Source organism: Haemaphysalis longicornis, unplaced genomic scaffold (genome assembly GCF_048455015.1).
Source record: "Haemaphysalis longicornis isolate Haplotype H1 unplaced genomic scaffold, Haemaphysalis longicornis Haplotype H1 scaffold_4, whole genome shotgun sequence".
NCBI classification, from domain to species: Eukaryota; Metazoa; Arthropoda; class Arachnida; order Ixodida; family Ixodidae; genus Haemaphysalis; species Haemaphysalis longicornis.
In genome coordinates, this window is record NW_027526361.1 from 158,767,883 (window position 1) to 158,789,127 (window position 21,245).

The window sequence follows — 21,245 nt, forward strand, 5'->3', positions numbered from 1 at the left end:
TACTTTTAAAATTACTAAAATTGCAGCGCCATAAAGCTTGAAAATATTATCTTAATATACCTATATGCATCCATATCTATATGCATAGGATGACCTGTTCGATAGTCATTACCCACGTTGTCACTCAGAAATGTTTGAGAATATTGGCAACGCTTGAGGCATATGAACAGTCATGGCTAAATTTGATGTTGGCATCAGCTTTGTGCCGTTTAAAAAACGAGCATCCCACATACATGAAAGCTCTTATAGTAAATTGCAGGAATGAAGTTAAGCTTTAGTGAAACCACATTTCATTAAATAAGCCAGGTGAGATGCACTTGATAGCTTACTTCAAAAGGATGCCAAAGCTGTGATAACATAGCCTTAAGCCAAAGATTCTTGTGTGACACTTAGGTCATGATGATCAAAAAGATTAAATCGAGGGTTGGACGGAAACCCGTCTGGTAAGGAAAACACATGACAATAAAAGCTGGCACCGACTAAGAATGTTTAAAATCCAAAAAAAGACGTTTCGGCTCCTGTACGGCTGCCTTGTTCACAATGAAAAGTGTGGGCGAAAGTGATCCGGTTATGTTTGCTTCAAGATGTGACGTAGGCAACGTGCGTACACGTGGGGGAAGTTGCCGTCATTGCGATTCAGTGCGTGCTCCGTGGTCTGGATTGTCAGGGATTCAAGACTCTCAGTGATTCAGGGACTCTCGCCCCAGAGGAAATTGCAGACTGTTTTAACACCTACTTCCACCAGGTTTTTTCGAGTGAAGAGGAGTATGACTTTCAAAACATGTGTTCTGATGTGCTCAGAGAGATGTGCTCAGAGACATGCTACGTAAATTAAATATCATGAAATCGACTGGACCTGATAACATTCCGAACAACTTTTTGCGACGCTACGCTGAGCAAATTGCACCCTTTTTGACTAGGTTATTTATGTTATCAACTCCGGTGTTATACCGGATGACTGGAGGATAGCCCGCATAGTACCAGTGCACAAAAAAGGCGACCGACTTGATTATGCCAACTACCGCCCGTGTCGATTACTAGCGCATGTTGCAAACTGGTGGAGCATGCTGTTGCAAACTTTATAAAAGACTTCTTAGCTGACAGAAATTTGTTGACCCCCAGCCAACACGGCGTTTGGAAAGGAATGTCAACGACCACGCAACTTGTCTTGACGGTACATGAAATTGCTCGGGTTCTTGATATGTCTGGCCAGGTTGACATGTTATGTCTCGATTTTAGCAAGGCCTTCGATAAGGTGCCTCACGCGGAACTAATCTACAAGCTTGAACGCCTGAACTTGTTTTTTTCCTGTTATTCGATGGATAAGTGCTTATCTGAGAAACAGGAAACAGTTTGTAGTAATAAAGAACCGTGCATCAAAAGTGCTTCCTGTAACCTCCGGGGTACCTCAGGGAAGTGTGCTGGGGCTTTTACTGTTTTCAATTTACGTGAATGACTTGGTTGATGTGGTGCCTGAAGATGTAATCATAAAGTTGTTCGCGGATGATTGTATTGTTTTGAAAGAAATAGTTTCGGAAGATAGCCATATTTCACTACAGAAATCGCTCGCTGGTATTAATGACTGGTGTTCCCGCTGGGCATTGTTCTAAATGGTGACAAAACAGTGCTTGTTCGAATTACAAGAAAGAAATACCCTAGTATTTATACCTACTTACTGCATGATAAACCCGTTTTAGAAGTCAGTAAATATAAATACCTAGGAGTCACATTTACAACTAAGCTCACCTAGTCTGAACACATATCTGACATCTCAAAATCCGCCATACGAAATTTTTGGTTCCTAAAGAGAAGATTAAAAACGGTCTAGTAAGTACAAAGCTCTTTTAATATAATACATGTATACGTTCAAAACTTGAATATGTCGCAGTTGTCTGGGACACTTTTGTCCGAGCGTTGGGGATGAACCGGACTTCCGCCTCCTTCCAGCTGCCTGGCAACACGCCGCTTTCCCAGGCACTGTTCATGTGTCCAAGGAGCTCTTGTCTGGATTTGTCGCTCAGGTTGTTGAGGAGTCTGCAAGTAATAGTGCACGGCCCTCGGGTCTGCATCTATTACTTTCACAAATGGCCGTTCGTAATTCAGAGTCGATGAAAGGCCTGTCCAAGACCTCATTAGAGGTGCCTCTGTACGGCCCAGGTTACTCCACACTCTTCTCCGTATTCAGGTACCTGTCTTTGAAGTCTTCCATTACTTTCTTCGCACCTCCTGCGCAGTTGCTTAATGTGCGCGCCATGCTGCGGTTGGTAGCGCTTTTGCTGGCCAGTGGGTCTATCAGATGGCGGAGCAATTGCCAAGTCTTACGGGTAGAGAGTGTCCCGCGCAGATCATCACAGAGGCTCAGCCAACTCTCTTTACACAGCTCGGCGGCATACTCAGCGGCTTTCCTGCTAATTTCATTAATCTTCTTCCCCAATTTCCTATTATGTCGCTGCCGCTTCCAGCGCTTAGTGAGGCTGCAGCGTTTGGCTTCCCACAGGTGCGCCAGTCGTGCGTCGATGCATGGAGTCTGGGCAAGGTAAGAAAAGAGCAGGAAGACCGTTCAGAGGAGGAGGTCGAGGGCCGGCCGTACGAGAACTGGAAAAAGGAGTAGCTGGCGCTGGTGGACAAGCACACGCAGAAGATTACCGTTTTGGACATACATCCTGCTGTGTGAGAAGATTGGTTGCTTTCACAGCGCAACACTTTTATGCGTCGACGAGTCCTGTTGTTGATCCGATCGCCACTTGTATCCTCTTCCTGCTACCGCACGCACCCACCGCCACATTTCACCAGCGCGAATCAAATGCGCACACCACACAATGCGTCGGGAACAGCCTTGGTTGATCTTGCTGATACATTCCTTTCTTGTGTGCCGTTTAAGCGGCAAGGTCGTCACCTTTTGGAAACTGCACGCGACAACCCACGCTTTCTAGATCGGAGCTCGCTTTTTCGCTGCACTTCCACAGGGAGCAGCGGCCATCTTGACGACTGCCCTCTCGCTTGCGCCGAGATCTCGCCAGAGGCTCGTCCTTTAGCTCTGCTCGTAGACGGAGCTTTTTCCGGTATGAATCTCCCCAGCCGGAGTTTTCTTGGAGGTTACGTGCTTAACTCCGTCCTCGGTCGAAGCAATGGTATGTTATCGCTTCGTATTTACACCATCACTTGGTTGATGGAGTGTTTAGGCGTATAGTGCTTTGTACACTCCGCAGTACGGAGTTAGCGTTGTACTGCTAGACGATTTACCGGAGCATAAACCTATAATGACACTGCCCATCTGGCTTGATTTTATTTACTGTGTAGTGGCTACTGCTTCTTTGGGAACACAAGGCACAGGCTTGTTGCTAAGGGTAGTTTTTGCCTGTCAGTGATGAATTGGAGGGAGTTGCGGCAGCAAGGTGTTGTCGATGATGATGATGATGATGGTGGTGGTGGAACAGCTGCAGAATTGTCGGAGCCGCATCTATACACGTCAAGAAGGCAAGAAAGGAAGCCTAGAAATCTGTGTTAGGAGATGGCGTGTGGGCCAGACCTACGGCCAATTCTTGGGTGACCCACGTGACCTTCGTACTTTTCAAAATGCTTTACACGCATGGATGAGCCGGTTCACTAACCATTTGTAATTATTTGCTTGCGCATTGTCACACGTGCTCACACAGAGACAGAATTATATTATTCGAGTCAAGAATTATGTTACAGGCAGCTTCTTCCCGTATTTCGAGGTTATGCAGAGGTGTTTCCAAGAAATTACCGCTGATATTGCAGCCCCGTAATTTCCGCAAAAGTAAACATGTATTAAGAAGTTTACAGGCCCTTTTACTGCAAAAAAACGTATGGGATGTAAATTCTAATGAAAGCTCACTTGACAAGTGAGCATTATGACGAGTGCGCATTGTAAGATAACGTGTCGCTCAATAGTAACAAAAAATAGTAACAAAATTTAGTGCCTTTCCACTCTGTAAAGAATGACCAGCAAAGCTGCGGTGCCGAGCCTCAACGTGAGCTTTGACTGGGTCGTAGTCCAAAAGGTGCACGAAGCAAAACACGTTTGTTTGGAACATGCGACTGAGCATAGTTCCTGGTCGGTTAACTGAATGAACTTATTACGAACTACAGCTTTGTTCCGGAGGACAAGCAGGGGGCTGTCTGTTTCCCTCCCGTAGAATCCCATATGTATTGACAGCGGACGAGAATTACATAGTATTTACAGCTCACTGCCAACCAGGTAATTGTGAAAACTATATAAAACTCGGCGTTGTGTTAGAGTTGTCTTAGCGGCTAATTGTCATATAATTTGTTTCGGTATAGTTCCAATAAAACACGCGTTGGAGCCACTTTCTGTAATGGTAATGCCCGTACGAATAGACGGTATTCGTTGAAAAGTTTAGCGGTCAATTTCTTCGCTGGACAACACTGGAAACGGCCACAGACAAGGACGATGCGCCACGGACACGGCGCAGCCTGGGCCACTGCGGCCGCACGCCGAAGAAAAAAAAAAGACACCGACGTGCGTCATCTGCTCCGCTCCAATCCGATTCTAAACTGTGGCGCCAAAAGAGATTTTATTAATCGCACTCACAGTGAACTCGACGCAATACTATGTGTTCGGCGAAGAGTTAGTAACGTGAAACACAGTCATGTGTTTCACAGTCATGCTTAGCACGGACAAGTGGCGCCATCCCGCGGAGCCCCACGTAACGAATGACGGCGCACTCGCACGTTTGCACGGAGTAAAAGAGGGGTGCCTGATCTGCGGCCCGTGCGGACAACGTCGCCTAGCAACAGACGCTTGGCCACAGATATGGCGGTGCACACTTGGTTGCCTGCATGCATTCCACGCCATTGAATAACGAGGACATTGACGTGATTCACTGTGCAACACTCGATGCGGGAAAGCCATCTTACGAAGATCTAGCTTACAACGATCCCCTGAAAAAAAGGAAGGCGAAGATCGGCTCAACCGGCGGGTTGTTCTTGCTGCTCTGGAGTTATTCTTCGTTTTGTACTTGTACGCATTTGCTGTGACTAAAATCCTTCACGCTGCCTTCTTACAAGCAACCAGCGACTTCACAAGGGCGGACGCCCCGTGTCAACGGCTTCAGCGAAGCTGCGTGCGGACCCTGCAGCTCAGCAATGCGCCGTCATCGCCTGCGCTTCATGCTGCCCTAATGGATGGAACCAACCAGGGCCTGGCCGCTCCAAGCGGACCCTACCAAGGTACTCCTGCAGTTTCGCACGAATCCACTCCCGATGATAACCTGGAAAGCCCGCCAGCTCCTAAAAAGCGGGCTACTGACCAGGATACCCCAGATCGGAACGTTTGCTCTGCCGCTACTGACATGGAAGTAAAACTAGGCGACTTTACCCTTATCACTTACAAGAAGAATTGAGCCACCGGGATTCCCGTTGTCTTTGAACCAGCGGAAGGTTATAGTTTGTGGAAAGCCAACCCCAACGTATTGGCGTCAGAAGTCGCGGCGACGGAACAAGAAAAAGCTTTAACACATCGCCTGACCGAGGATGGTGGGCTTATTGGGACTGTGTCGTCCCTAGCGGCAGCGAACAGACTTATACATGTCTCCACCCTTGCTGGTGTACAAGTCGAGGTGCGCGTGCCACGATCGTACATGGCAACGTATGGGAAAATCCTATAGGTGTGCCCCTTGAGTACACTGACGAGGCACTAGGGAACTACCTTAGAGACCAAGGTGTTATCTCTGCCCGTCTGCAAGTCACCTACATACAGGATGAAAATCAGGTCATTGCTGAGACCCGCCGACGCTCAGTCGTCTTGGAGTTCAAGCCACGTTCACCTCTGCCAGCTCGGGTGTTTCTTGGCTTGAATAGCTTCCCAGCAGAAGAGTACACTGGATCTGCTACGCAGTGCTTCAAGTGCCAGAAACACGGCCGTATCGCCAGGAACTGCAGAGGAAAACTTCGCTGCAAAATATGCTCTGGTGACCACCCACACAAGGACTGTACCTCGCGCAATCAACCCCGATGCGCAAACTGTGGCGGCCCGCATCCCGCGTCGTATGGAGCTTGCCCGAAGAAAAAGGCAGCTACTCTTGCACGCAGTGTCGAGCAAGTACACGGGAAACCTCCTTCCCGGCATGAGCCACCATCAAAGCCAGAAGTTGTGTTTTCACCTGTGATTGTGTCTTCAAATGACGCTCCGCTTCAGGGCGAAGCTTCCACAAGCAAGTCCTACGCGCAGGCCACACGGGATCATCCAACATCCACAATTAATCATACCGCACCTGATGTCCGCTCACCGGACGCATACTCCCCCTCAACTCGACGTCCCCGCAGGGAACGTGGACAGACGGCAGCTCAGTCCGTACATCCCGTCATTACTGGCATACTCATCCCCATGCTCTTCGCGGCAACCAGGGCACTGCTGCGCGCCAACCCCTCCTATGGCCATATCCGCGAGGTAGAAGCGGTACTGTCTTTGGAACCTTTCGTGGCCCCCACATCATCAGCTTCTTGGCATCGTTTTGGAGCCCAACAAAGTTGATGGCATCGGATACCCACTGCCTGAAACCGCGTATTAACGCAAGTCTCAAAAGCTCTACAATTTTTCAATGGAATGCACGTGGCCTACGCTTGATTTTCGGCAGCTTGTGCGGACATATCAATTTCCGTTTATAGTTACATCTGAATCTCGAGTTGAAGAACATGTTAAGTTAAAGAATTATCAATTGCTTCATTCGCAGCGCTTAAACGGCCCAAGTCGACTTTTTATCGTCGTCCGTCATGATGTGCCGGTAGCAAGCATTGCCGTGCCTGCTCACGAATCCAAAGAATACGTCTGCGCGAAAACCAGAATTGGCAGCCAGGGCTTCGCTTTAATTGCTGCTTACATAGAGCCAAGCAACCGCTTTGACGCCTCAGTGCTAGAAAATATTATTATTGGAACATCCCCGCCTTACCTAATTTGCGGTGACTTTAATGCGCACCATAAGATCTGGGGCAGCGCACATACAAATTCCCGGGGAACGCGACTAGCCGAGCTGCTGATCAAGTACTCTGTTTAGTCTCTGAACTACGGCAGCATCACTTATATGAAAAACGTGAAAGGGAGCAGCTGCATCGACGTCTCTTTTATTTCAAGCAGATGAGCTGCAAAGTTTTTCTGGTGCACAGGCCTGGAAACAAGGGCAAGCGACCACTATCCAGTTTTGCTTTGTTACCTTGACAAAGAGGCGCTCCGAGAAGGAGCGATCAAGTGCACTAACTGGCAGACCTATGAAGAGAGCGTGGGTCATAGTATTACTGCATCAACTAGCGACGACGACATAATTCCTATCATTGCTCGCTGCCCGCGCGAATCATCGCGTGTTATGAAAAGGCCTACAAATGTCAGAAGTGATGAGGAGTATGAGAGGCAACAAGCCATTCGCAGGAGTGCAGAGCGCAAGGCTCGACGTACGAAAACTTTGGAATATATGCAGCACGCACGTATACGGCGCAGAGGCACATGAGGCGCCATTTAGAGAAGTTAAGCAGGCAGCGATGGCAATAGTTCTGCGCGAAATTGGATGCTCGCAAGCCTTTGTCGCACATCTGGCCTGTAGTAAAGGGCATGCGTTACATCTCGCAACTACGCCCATTCAGCGCGCTGTCATTGCATGAAAATATTGTCTCAGAGACAAGCCGCTGAAGAATATTGCAAGCTGCTGTCCGCCAGCACATCCGTGAGGACGGGCCCACAGTTAAATTATTTCATTTCACCTCCAGCTGCTGTGCCTGCGTTAGATCACCCGTTCTCGATACAAGAACTTAATGCGGCTATTTCTGATGTTAAGAAATGCTCTTCTCCCTGGTTACGATGAAATTACTTACGAGGCTATTTCGCATTTATCGCACCACTCCCGCTTGCGTTTCTTGGAGTAATAACACTACGTGGCTGCATGGAATCGTTCCTCCTGAATGCTTTTGCAGCATCGAAGATTACTTACGTTCTGAAGCCTGCAAAGCCACCGACACGCTATGACTCCTTTCGACCGGTTGCCCTACTCAGTTGCATTGGAAAATTAATGGAAAAAATGAAAACTAATAAAAAATGAAAAAACGAATACACTTGTTACATCAAATGAGAAAGACGGTCAAAGGATTAAGGGTACTTAGCGGGACATGGCTGTCTGGATCGCGGTCTCCCGGCGAAAGGGCCCGACAACGGACGGCAGAGTTTCTGAAGTGAGTCCTGGTTCAGGCCGCCCGCAATAGCCGGCGGAGCCGCGTTATATCCGCGTCAAGCGGTCCGGTGGGGAACGTATTGGGGGAGGACGAGCAAGTGGTTGTTGGGGGTGGGGGGAAGGGGAGATAGGGGCCGATAACTGTCTGGCCCCTATCGCCGACACCTCAACCAGCCGAACGGATGCGGGGAGGGGGACAGTCGCAAGTGGAGAAGGAAGAGAATGAGTGTATTTATGGTGAATTGTAGAAGAGAGGGATTGAAGATTGTAAATGTAGGGGAGTTATGACGTCCCCCGGAAAAAGTGCATTCTGGAGCTTTCAGACCGTGGGGAGTAAGGCTTTCTGCAGCCAATCGGGGAGACGCTCGTAAACACCAACAGCCATGTTCCCGCCTAAGTGAAAAGGACCAATAAAACACAGACACAAGGTTTGAACCCGAAAACGTGCGCTTGGATAATTATGGGTGTAAAGAAAGTAGTTCAGACAAAACACACTAGTGTAAAAAGTGGAAAAGGCAGAAAGGTCGTCTGAAGTACACTAAGGACCCGGAGCCCGAAAGCGACCAGCGCACACTCCAGGGAGGGGGTATGAAATGCCGCGGCCACGCCGAAACCCAAGCTGCGCCGATGGTCCCCCTCGACAGCCGCGCCCTCCGGTCGGTCAGTGCGCAGGGACACACTGCGCATGCGTTTCTTAGGAAAAACGGCGCTAGGCGACCGAAGAGGGATGCTACAAGAATTAGGAAAAACAATCTGAACGGTGGCTCCGCGACAGTACAATGACTGTTGGACTCCAACTACTCCCCCGATTTCTTAGAGTGTAGGCGCACACTACAGGTAAGCGCTTTGCTGATAGATTTCATTAGCTATAAATGCTTGCCAATAAATGCCTATCGCAGAAAAGCCATGACAATCCCTCAACAGCCCTAAGACCCGACAGCATTTTCCAGTCCCGTCAACCAACTCTGGTTGAAGAAGTCAGCAGCGCCGCAATGTGCTTCGTCTACGCAGGAACGCGAGCCTTGTCCCCCTATTATTTCTCTCGCACAGACAACCATGAACTCGCCCATATGAGATCAAAGAAATCTGGGGTAAGTTGCGACCATTAGGAACTTGTTGTTTTTTTGCCGAAGCGGGTGCATCTTCAGAACACTCAGCCTCCCTCCGCGACGAGGACGGTTCTTTTAGCTTGTGAGCGTCTAATTACCGTCGAAGCTCAGCAATAATGTCTAGAGTTAGCCGCGCGTAAAGTGCAAGCAGTTGCATGGCTAGGAATTCCGACGCCAACAATAAACGCAACGACAGCAAGTTCACAGTGTCAAACGTTTTGCACTCGAGTACAGCCATTTTCTGCCCGGTTCTACATCTGGTCTCGGGGTCCAGTCGGTATCGCGTCGAGTTAGCGTTCTGGGGCGCGGTGGTTCGATTCCTCGCCAGCGGTGTTTTTTTCGCCGCTCCTCGCTCGTTTCCGTGGGGGAAACAGAACGGAGCAGCCGTTCGTCCGTTAAGCGGGATTCACACGACGGAGAACCCCTCTCTTTTTGGCCCGCGGGAGCCGCTCACGTGACCGGTTTTAGGCTCCGCCCCTCGGTGGGGATCGCCCGCGGATGCTCCGGGAAAGAAAATGCCACCGCATGTTTTCGCTCGGCGGCGGCGGTCCTCCGTAGGGAATGGAACCAGTTTTTGGCACACAGGGCGAGGCTCGCGCGGAGGAAGCGAGCCTCGCCTCGCTTCCTCCGCGCTGTCGTCTGCTAGTCACTCCGGGCAGCTCCGCACGTGTGGATGCGCCACCAAGATGGAAAATTGTGTCACGTGGTGTTGACGTCACATATCCGTCCGCCTCCGTGAGAGGGTTTCTCCGTCGTGTGAATCCCGCTAACGGTTGGGGGAGTAACCGTTCGCTCCGTCGCATTTACTCCCGTAGGGAACTGGTGGTTGCGGCAACGCAGTTAGTCCCCAAACGGAGCAATGACACTCCCCAGTTGCTTCCTTTTGGCTGGGAGTGTATGCGCCGTTATTTTCGTTTACTGGCAACGTTTGTTGGGGTAAAAACGCTGCTGCAGAATTTTATTTTCGCTTACACCCAGTCCCACTCGTCTCCCCGGAAATTCTCTTTTTTATTACGCATACTGCTTGCAGTAAAGCACGCTTTTCAGGACGTTTCAATACGATAAGGTGCAGACTCGAAGTAGCCCCAGCATGACACCTACGTTTAACAACGCTCGGGTGCAGTAGTTCCTCCCAGAACTAACTGCGATGTGTCATATGTTAGACTCCAAAAGCAGCAATGTTGCTCGATTGTTTTTGAGAACAGCAGAAAAAAAACTATTCAACAAAAGATTACCAGCAAGACCTGAATAGATACCACAAGTTGTGGAGAATGAAACATGGAAGGAGTTTTTTTGTTTTGCAATCACATATAAGTTTACACCAATTCTAACTTCTAGGTATGAACTACTTCTGCTAACCAATTAAAAATAATGATAATTAAACAACTACTGAAACACAAAATGCAAAATCTGCTTCCAATATGACATGGTTTACACCTTCAGCTTCACAGTGCAAAAGACATTATCATTTCTAGCTGCGCTGCAAGCTGGGATGTACCTCTCGAGAATTTTGTATCACTGCTATACCACTCGAGGCGAAAAAGTGGGGAATAATGAAAAAATAATTATTTCTTTATTAAAATCTGGCCTCTGTGGCTTTTATAACTATGTGGCACTGTTCCACATACGGCATTTGTGGAGGAAAAACTGCAAATCAAGAGAAAAGTGATACCTAAAAAATGTTTTTTTGGGCAATTTTTTGCTCCCAAAGACCCATGTGCCCCTTCAACATATCAAATTTTTTAAATTCAGGGTGTTCGACTGGAGTATAAGTCATCCTGTAGGTGATGCGACTAAGCAGCAGGGCCTGTTTCATCATTCATCCTCTCTGAGCACTGCGTGTTGGTGTCTATTGCCTTCAAGACATTGAGCTTTAATGCACTTCATATTGCGTTTCTATAGAGTGAACCAAATTTCCCATCTTAAAAACTGCGGCCGATATAAAATCAATTAACTGTTTATTGCAAAAATGCAACATAAATTTTATTGCTTTCACTATATTGAGTTTTAACAAACTCTGTATTGCCTTTCTATAGGGTCGATCGAAGTCCTAATGTGTTGACTGTGGTCGTTAGACAGGCAATAAACTTTTTATAACGAAGACGCAGCAACCATCTTATTGCCTTCATTATGTTGAGTTCCAATAGACTCTGGGTTTCTATAGCCCACCCACGGAGGTCTGGTAGCTTATCGGTGCATATATGTGGGGTGCTATTGCGCCGCATGCCCTGCCCCATCAACCACGATCGCGCGATGGACGTCCCATCATTACGTCTTGGGAGCGCTTGGTATAGCGGTGGCGCCTGGGATGGCGGACATCACCGCCGGACAGTTCGAGCCCCTGCAAAGCTCGTCTGTTAAAACTTGCCAGAAAACCTAACTCACAGGCAACAGGATATTACGACAATACTCAATAAGAATTTTATATAAAGGTAATAGAGATATATTTAATAAAAACTCATCAGACATTCTGTTCAGACTTAGCTCATATGCAACAGGTTGTGATGACTGGGAACTATAAGAATTTTATAGAAATCTAATTGATGTAAATTTAAAAGAAACCCGTCAGAAACTTTATTCAAAGCTGACTCACACGCAACAGGTTGTCACGACCATACTCAAACATAATTTTAAGAAAGCTAATGCAGGCAAATTTAATAAAAACTCATCAAAAAGTCTATTCAAACTTTATGTACACGCAACAGGATTTGCAACTATGCTCAATAAGAATTTTATAAAAAATTAATTGCCCTAAATTTAATAAAAATCTGCCAGAAATTGTATTCAAACCTGCCTCCCACCCAACAGGCTGTTGCGACTGTACTCAGTAAGAATTGCATAGAAAACTTATTGAATCTATTTTATAAAAGGCTGTGTCTAGCGTTCCGTCCAGACGGAACGATATACAAGTGCTAAAGTTCCATCCAGACGGAACGGAGCTCTGCGGGTTATCCTTCCGTCCAGACGGAATACAACTGAGAGCTTAGCGCTCCGTCCAGACGGAGCCGGCGTGAAATTTGTACAGTTCCGTCCAGACGAAAGCAAAACCGGCTGATTAGACGCCATGCTCACTCTTCAAATTTGGTGTAGAGGGAGCGCCTCCGACAATGGCTCATCTGTACCTGGTTCGATTCCCCCCGAACCTGCTTTATTTTTCTTTTCTTTTTTTTTTTGCGCGGGGTTGCCAGCGTGTAGTAACAGCTAACTTTGCGCCCACTTTACAATAGACCTCTCCCGGGGTACGTCACGCGGCGGTTATTCTCACAATGACGATGAACCACTTCAAGATTTCACTGGGGTAAAGGTAAGAAAACAATCGGTCAATCTTGTAGAGAACGACATCATCGCGATATTTTTATTGGAATCATTTTTGCCTGTTGCTCTTCATATTTTTGTTTCGTTGCTGCTTATTTTACTATTTAATCCTTCACAACGAGCAGCGAGAGCAGTCTTTCTTGATATTTACCCAGCCGAATGAACCGCTTCCGTTCATTGACTAGCAAGAATAACCGTAATTAGTAATCACCATTACGAACTACAGATGATCGGAACTCTGGCGATGGATACGTCGGCCTTGGCTCTAGTGAGCGGTAGCGGAGCGGCCGTTTGAGTGCAAAATCAAGACCGACTGCTCTCACCGAGTCAATTGTAAAGTGGGCGCGAAGTTAGCTGTTACTACACGCTGGCACAACCGCGCAAAAGAAAAAAAGAAAAATAAAGCATGTTTGGGGGGGAAATCGAACCAGGTACAGATGAGCCATTGTCGGAGGCGCTCCATGGCGACACTTTCTGCGGGAGGTCCAATGGACGGTTAGTGCATTGGGCACATCCGACTGTGACCTGGAACTGCGAAGGAAGCTCGCCCGAGGCAGCCATGCGCTGAAGCGCTACAAAACAAATGAGGAAAGACGCAGGAAGGGACACGTCTAAGCCATTAATAAAATAAAAAATGTGATTGGACCGTTTAACGAGCCAGCGCATCTACGTTGACCAGCCCCTCTTTAGAGGTACAAGAGAGATTAGCGCCAGCTAATAGGACACTCACAATTCCTTCAGCCCTTGTTTTTTGTATAGTCTGTGTTGCTGTTCTCTTTGTCCTTCTTTTTTGTTTGGTTACTCTTTGCCTTTGTGTTTTTTTTTCTTCTCCTGGATTTACGTTTGTTGTCATATCTTACCACTCAAACATGTAACGGACACATCCGCTGTCAGAGCTGCTCCTGAACCATGTGTAACACTCGGCATAACGTGTATATTTATGTGTAAATAAAGTTATTGTTTCACAAAAAAAAAAAACCAAATCTGAAGAGTGAAGATGGCGTCTAATCAGCCGGTTTTGCTTTCGTCTGGACAGAACTGTACAAATTTCACGCCGGCTCCGTCTGGACGGAACGCTAAGCTCTCAGTTGTATTCCGTCTGGACGGAAGGATAACCCGCAGAGCTCCGTTCCGTCTGGACGGAACTTTAGCACTTGTATATCGTTCCGTCTGGACGGAACGCTAGACACAGCCTTTATAAAAACCCCATACGAAACTCATAAGGAACTACATTCAGAACCGATAAGGTCTACTGACTTGGCTCTACAGACTTTTAATTGAAACGCGGTGGCCAATTTGTAATGGAAACTCAATAGAAATATTCTATAGAATGTTGATAAAAAGTTTATAAAATTCTTTTAGCAGTCTCTATAACAAGTTTATTAAATCCTGGTAACCATTTTTATGAGGGTGTGTTGGTGGGCATATCCTATAGTGCGCATCAACCCCTGCGCAAGCGGGTCATAAACTGAGAAAAACGGGACGCTTTACAAACGAGGTTTTATGAAATAGGCCTCACTAAACCTGCTCTATGATCCGACATCATGGATTGCTTGCAAAACCGACAGGCTACCAGCGCATTCGGTGTCCATGGAAAAGGAAAAGCCAATGAGTTTCGGGCCGCGCGTCCTATGCATGTTGCACTGCATTCGCGCGAAGCAGAGGATGGCGTTACCCGCTGTAGACATTCGAGCGTACGGCGCAGCGAGGAGTGCACGCAATGCCTGCAGACCAGTGATGCCTGCAGTTGTGCTGAGACGTGCCCTTCGCTCTGTTCTAGCGGTCCGCACAGACGCCTCCGGTTCGCACCACAAAGGTATGGAGGACTACAATTGGCCCTAACACGTACGTCGTAGTCGCAGCCCACTCGCGAGTGCCGCCTTTGCACGTACCCACGACGCCACTGTCGCATGTAAAGCGGGCTTATGTGGAACTCCCTGTACACCGCACAACTGGTCCCGTTGTCGAGTATACAGAGACGAGCACGTGGGAGGGCTGCTCACGTGCCGAGCTAGTTTTTGGGGGCCCCATAGCAATAACTGCACCGAAAACAAAACGTGCGCCCTAAGCCAACCCATCACCCATGCACCTAGCCTCCCAGAGCTTATCTGTCACACCGCTCGGCTACCATTGTTAGGGATGTCTAGGGGTGAGGCACAATGAACCATATATAGGAACATCTGCAAGCAAGCGCGGGCAATTTTGACGTCACATGACAGCAAAACGCCAGCCTTTAATCTTCTTTAGTTTGCTCCATAAAGACTCGAATGTGTTACCCGGGAATTATGACAACTTTGCTATTGTGCGTAATTGTTAATTTCTGATGTTTGGCTGTTGACGCTTCGTAATCTCATGACTGGAAAGTACACATTGCTGGTGCATGCAGAATTGTCCATTACGAAGACGATTATGAACGTAACAAGAGCGGAGGCCCTGCATGCGTCCAAAGATTTAAAGGATAATTCGCACACAGTTCAACTTGGTGACCCTCAATTGCTTTCCTGCCATATGAAGCCCTACGTGGCTATGGCAGGCCAGTCTTGCTTCGATTACGAACTAAGCGATCTCACCATCATCTATATAAGGAGAGAAGAAAATCCTATGACCCGGATTCACCAAAACTCGTGAACCTGCCATGGTGGCGTGCTTGGGAGGCGTTCCTCATCGGATGTATACGCGCGATGTGGCCGCTGCGGTTCCAGGTAACGAAGGCGGGGGCAGAACAATGTCCCTGCGTTTTTTTAGTTTTCGATAAGACGTCAACATTACGTAAATATCGCTTATCTCTCTGCCACGGCGCATACTATGGCCCGAATAAAAACTTGGAAACCTTAGACGCCCAATTTAAATAAGTGCGGTGCTTCGTCTGCCAAGTTCGTAATGCGAATTCCCCTTCACCCCTGCAGAGACCATTTGGACAGCCTGCAGTGCAGCTTTGCAGTGCATGCAATGCCCACAGCGCTGATGTGGAGTCGCAGTTTGCACTGTTCCCAAGAGCGCGCTTCAACCACACCATGGTTGCATTAAGGCGTGCGGCAGCCGTGGCTATGCTTGGATATGCTTTCCGGTTTACTTATTTTATTTATGCATTATTTATTTATTTAAATATACTGCGGGCCAGTTTTTTGACCATGGCAGGAGGGGCTACACGACGTACATACAACATAATAAAGATCAACAACAACGATAATCAAGAGATCACGAAAACCATAGCAACCATCGATGTTCACAACGTGAGAGTCGAGTTCCTTCATAAAATCACCGGATTGAAAAATCTTTCGGGGAAGAAAGTGTGCGTCGGTTCTAGCGAAAATTGGCGAAAATGGCCATGTCTAGTTGGCCTTGTAGTCGAGGGTTTTACGCAATTAGGAAGTATTAATTCAATTTTCCCTGCAAGAAGTTGCAAAGAAACCCAAGACGACTCATTTTCCGGCGAGCCTCGAGAGTCGGCACACCGCGAGCTTCTGCATCAATAAGGATGGTGAATCGCGCCTTGTATATCTACCAAAAAACAAATCTCATTGCCTTTCTTTGAACTCTTTCAAGCTGCATAACATCCTTCTCATAATGGGGATCCCACACAATTCAGCGGCATTTTGAACGAGCACACGTATTGTAAGCTAACGTTAAGTGCCTCGAGGGATCGTTTTAAATGTGGCGGATTTTGCGAAAAGCACTTTTTACTGCTATCTACAGCTTACAGCGATCGTAGTTACCTTTGGAGTGTGACCAGCCGGTCAAAGTAACACGTGTCGCGGCTAAGCCTGATCTTTTCAGAAGAGTTGAAGTTTGAGACGGTTGGCGCATAACTTTGGTCTTTTGGTATACACGAGCGAACAGTGGATCGGGTCCTAGGCGCGGAATACCTTCTCGAAGAGGGGGAGGCAAATTTTGTGGCTTTGACTGTCTGTCGCAGCTTTTTCGAGTGTTGGCGGAGATTTGAGTTGTCGCGAAAACAGCCAGCAACAGCAATCCACGCTGAACGAGACATAGAGCCGTTACAGGAGTACAAGTGAGGCGTGCAAGTAGCGGTATAAGCAAGTTAGTATACGCCTACAGCAACACTAAGAGGTTGGTGAAGTTTTGTGCTCAGTGAATCTAGCGTTTCATGCATAGAAACGGTCTTAAAATGTGAGTGCTCTCAGCATAATCCGTTTCCTCCCTTTTGTGTGCATTGCCGTTCGCCTGCGTTCCCTTTGCGTTCCATGACGCTGCCGCGTGATTTCATCGGGTGGCTATTATATAGTGGCATCCCCTTTGCGTAGGTGCGATGACGTCTGTCACCATGCGAGTTGTACTAATTTGCATGCTGTTAGCGGCAGGCTGAAGTTGAATTGTGTCCGTCCCACGCTGTATTCTTTTTTTCTGCAGCGTTCTCTTTTGCGGCCTTTTAATTTACTTGCTACGCATCATGTTTGAAGGCTAGGGCTTCTGGAAGGCGATTGATTTTATATATATATGCATCTACATTCGAACGCAATGTGCCCAAACATTATTTGTTTTCTTCCCTCAGACAGGGCATACTCGATTTGTGGGCATTCTTTCGCCTTAAAAATCCAAGCGCTGTCTTTAAAGCTGTCATTGAGATTGGCCACAGAAAAGAAAAAAGAAACACGAAAAGGCCGACCTTTTCGCATTACTAATGCGCCCGCTGCTCGTTGAGGTCGCCACTCGCGAAAAAAATGGGGAATAAAGATACAGTTGCACTTGGAAACGAATTGCGGAACGATGACACATAATTTCCGACATTGTGAGAAATTCATTCCCATGGGGCAGGAGGTGGTATATCATTCCAGTCGACAGCAGCCCAGGCCGTCGAGCTCACTATTGGAGGAAGCGGGCGTGCCGGGGAGCGACAACACTGGGGGAGCTCACGTGGGAAGGAAGCTCCTCCCGGCCGGCATCGCGCCCGCTGTGGGGTGGTGCAGGCGATCCCGTCGCTGCAGCGGTACGCGCTTCTGTACATCATGCCCGCGCATAAGGGGCGACACCTGCAAAAGTTACGCGGAACCCACCACGAACCATTCGTGACATCATGTCAAATAATCTGCACATGCAGCTAAAGTTGCCCACGCAATTCACTGTTCGCCTTTTGAGGCAGCCTTTTATGCTGGCGCGTGCCATATTGTCAAACAATTTGCTCTTCCAGCTAGAGGTGCTACTTTTGTGCCTCTGGCTTTTCCGCACAGCCGGAGTGTTATGCAAAAAGCAAACGCTAAAATATGTGTTAAAGGGAAGAGCTTTTCAGAAAAGAAAATTGTTGGGGGCCTTATACCAGCCGTGACGCTATGGCCTTAGCGGTAGTGAATCGACAGGGCGATTGCATCACCTCCGGCTCGGTCCGAACGACGAACCCGGAGGTTGGCGAGGAGGTGGCCATTGCCCTGGCAATGGTCGCGTCCTCCAAGAACCAAGTTATAGTAAGCGACTCCAAATCAGCCATTCTAAACTACGCGAGGGGATCCATCTCATCTAAGGCGTTCCAAATTCTAAAATCCGGCTCGACGATGGAGTGAGGGGGAAAAATACAACAGATCTGGGCGCCGGCCCACTCTGGCCTGGCCGGGAATGAGTGTGCGCACGACGCGGCTCGAGGTTTCGTTAACCGAGCCGATGTCGAAACTCCTGACACAGACGCTCACTCGATACGACGGTCAGGCAGGGACAGGCTAGTGTACTACAGAGATATAGTTGACCACTATAGACTAGAAAGGGCACAATACCCAGCCCCAGACAAGACACTGAGCAAATGGCAATCAGCGTGGCGACGGCTGCAGACAGATTGTTTCCCCAATCCAGTGGCTTACAGCCGATGTTACCCAGGGCTCTACTCAGATAAATGCAAGGCGTGCGGTGACAGGGCTGACCTACATCACATGGTATGGTCTTGCCCTCTCCGGAGAAATGACCCGCAAAGCAGTAAGGCAGGACAGCCTGCACTCAACATAAGTTCGAAGGAGCAGTGGGAGACCGCGCTACTCAGCTCCGACCCGGGTGTCCAGACGCGGCTCGTCCAGATGGCCACGACCACCGCCAGGGACCAAGGAATCCTGACCGACGGTTAAGCGACAAATCTAGGCAAATAAAAAGCTGTTCACTCACTCACTGGGGTCATTTAATTATGGTTGTCTTGACGCGGAATTCGAAAAACATGTTTATTTTATGTGTAAATACACCAGAACCACCTGTTTTCGTCAGAATAAACGACCCCTGCCCGGGGGCGCGGTCAGAGCCCTGGCTGCCTTTCGTGATTGGCCTGCGGCAGATGACGTCATATTCGGAAGTGTCGGCGCTGCGGTGACCGCTCGGCCTGAATATCTCATTCTGTTGCGCTTCAGCTACGGGCCAGAAGGTCCCCTGGTGAATGGAAGGCTCACAGAATCTTTCCTTAGAATGGGAGAACCTGGGGGAAGTATAAAAGCAACAAGCTTGCTCTCGGCGAGCTTTAGAAAGGGGTTCCCCCCGACGCCTCATGGCCGACTTCTGTTTCTCGGGTGCAGGGAACTTGTGCAGATAATGGTCGCCACTTTCACTACCTACGCTAGTCACAACTCCTAGCACAATTTTTCAACACACCATCATCCCGTTCCTCGAATGGAGGACTTTGTTTTTACATTCGGACAGGCGGCAACAAGCTCTGTGCAGCGGCCTGCGATGCAAGCAGGCAGCAGCTGCGGCCGCCGCCGGTCGCCGCGGAGGTGCTGGTGCCAGGTCGGTGCTCGGCGGGTCAGCGCAACGTGCAATTTCTGCACATACGCAGTTTCAAAATAGGGAAACCCCCCATTGCTGGTGGCCCCCCAATAGGTAGAGGAATCAAAACGCAGCACTCTCCTACCCGACGAGCTTTGGAAGAACGCCTTCCCCAACAGCTCCCGCTGGCTTGTGTTGCACGGACCGTCTCGGATGTTGGAAACTTTAGGCTTAGTACTGAGGCCGATGTTGTAGCGTGAGATACACTGGCCGAGGTCGAGCAGTTTCGCGTGGCTCCTGGAGAGTCGTGCTGCGCATGCGCGAGGAGCAGTGACGTCACACGGCGCACAGAACGTTGCTCGGTGCCGGGCGTCTTTCACACACCTCACGCGCCCAGCGTCTTCGCCGACCTCCGTTTCGCACGTGGCGGCATGGTCCACTTGATGACCGTGCGACGGGTGGCCGGGTGTGGAACCGATGGCTCGTGGGCCGCAGCAACACCAGCGTGCGCCTGTGGAACCAGCTTAGCTCTGGGGCGATTGGTGACGCTGCGCGGAAGCCGCTTGATAAATATGCATGCGTCACATAACGCGTATACTGTGTGAAGCAGCAGTATGATAATCAAGCTATCATAGACAACCAGGAAAGTTAAGAATAACCAGCTGAACCTTAGCTCACGCTACGTATATCCTGACACAGCCGACCTCAGCCTCTTCTAATTTTTTGGTCGCTGCTATTTCTACAATTGCGAATGACTATCGTTAACACAATATTTCACCACAGTATCATACCCTTCCTCGCTGGTGGAACCTTATTTTCACGTTGATAGGTCATTCTAGCGATCGGTGCTGTGTTCATTCTTGAGCGCAGGTAACGCCATCCATCGGCCCCTCGCCGCATCACGCGTGCTCGAGCAGGTTCATTTGCTGCCGTCGATGAGCATCCGCAGCCGGTCGGCGCTCCGCATCGCGATGCAGACTCCGTCGCCTCTTTCAAAATCACCTTGGATGACAATTCCTAGCAGAATTTTTCACCAGACTATCATCCACTCTCTTGCATGCCTACCTTGCTTTTCGCGACGGCCTTGATTCTGTACGGCAGCGAAGAGCAATTGCTGCCGGGGCATGCGTGGTTCGAGCCGTTTCGTAGGCCGTACGGGCATGCACGACCGGCGAGTGTGCGGAGCGCTTCCGCGAGCAGAACACGCTTCATGCTTTTCAGCTTGCTGTAGTTCTTGTCAAAATCTGTCGTCATAGCCAAAATGTTGATTGGGAAACCAACAGCGCTGCAGTCCCACAAATTTTCTAATCCGCTTTAATAAGGGATCAGGAACTTGGGGTACCTCACATTTTTTTGAGCCCGTCGCTTCGCGTATGAAGCTCAGAGCACCCGACCACACGGCCGGCACCGACTACTCGTGAAGGCAATGTAATAGGTACACTCTTCCACATAATATTCACTTAGTAACTGGAACTTTTTGCAAAAAAGTTACATTTATATATTTGGAACCGTGTTCCACATACCCTGATAATTAAGTGGAACAGTGCACCACATATTTTTGCAACTAAATTATGTGGATCGGTGTTCCAAATAAAAGTACGCGGATCACTGTTCCAAATAAAAGGGTAGTTTAATCTTAACAAGACAGCGCAACAGAAACAAAGACTTAAGCTAAGGCACACAGGACGATCGCTGCCTCAGCTTAAGTCTTTGTTTCTGTTGCGCTGTATTGTTAAGATGAATCACCAACTAGTCCAATACTACACACAGGGTACTTTAAGTTACTCGAATATTGATCCATGTAAAATGATTATGGATTTATCCGGTGCGCCGTTCCAGGTACCTTCAGACCGGCTGTTTATATAAAACGGTGTTCCTGTAGACATTGGGAAGCTGTCTATGGGACTCCTCTTTTCTAATATTCCTGCTTTCC

At 48.5% G+C, this 21,245-nt stretch overlaps 1 protein-coding gene across 2 annotated transcripts in view; it reads left to right on the top strand.

The window, feature by feature from the left end:
- LOC144179471 (homeobox protein engrailed-2-A-like) overlaps positions 1-21,245 on the top strand; it is a 159,989-nt gene that overhangs the window by 114,642 nt on the left and 24,102 nt on the right. The window contains exon 2 of one of the 2 annotated variants that reach the window (XM_077707840.1): positions 14,403-14,438. The exons of the other annotated variant lie outside the window; for it this stretch is intronic. Within the exon in view, the coding sequence (XP_077563966.1) occupies positions 14,403-14,438 (36 nt within the window). The remainder of the gene's footprint in view (positions 1-14,402; positions 14,439-21,245) is intronic. 2 annotated transcript variants of the gene reach the window in all.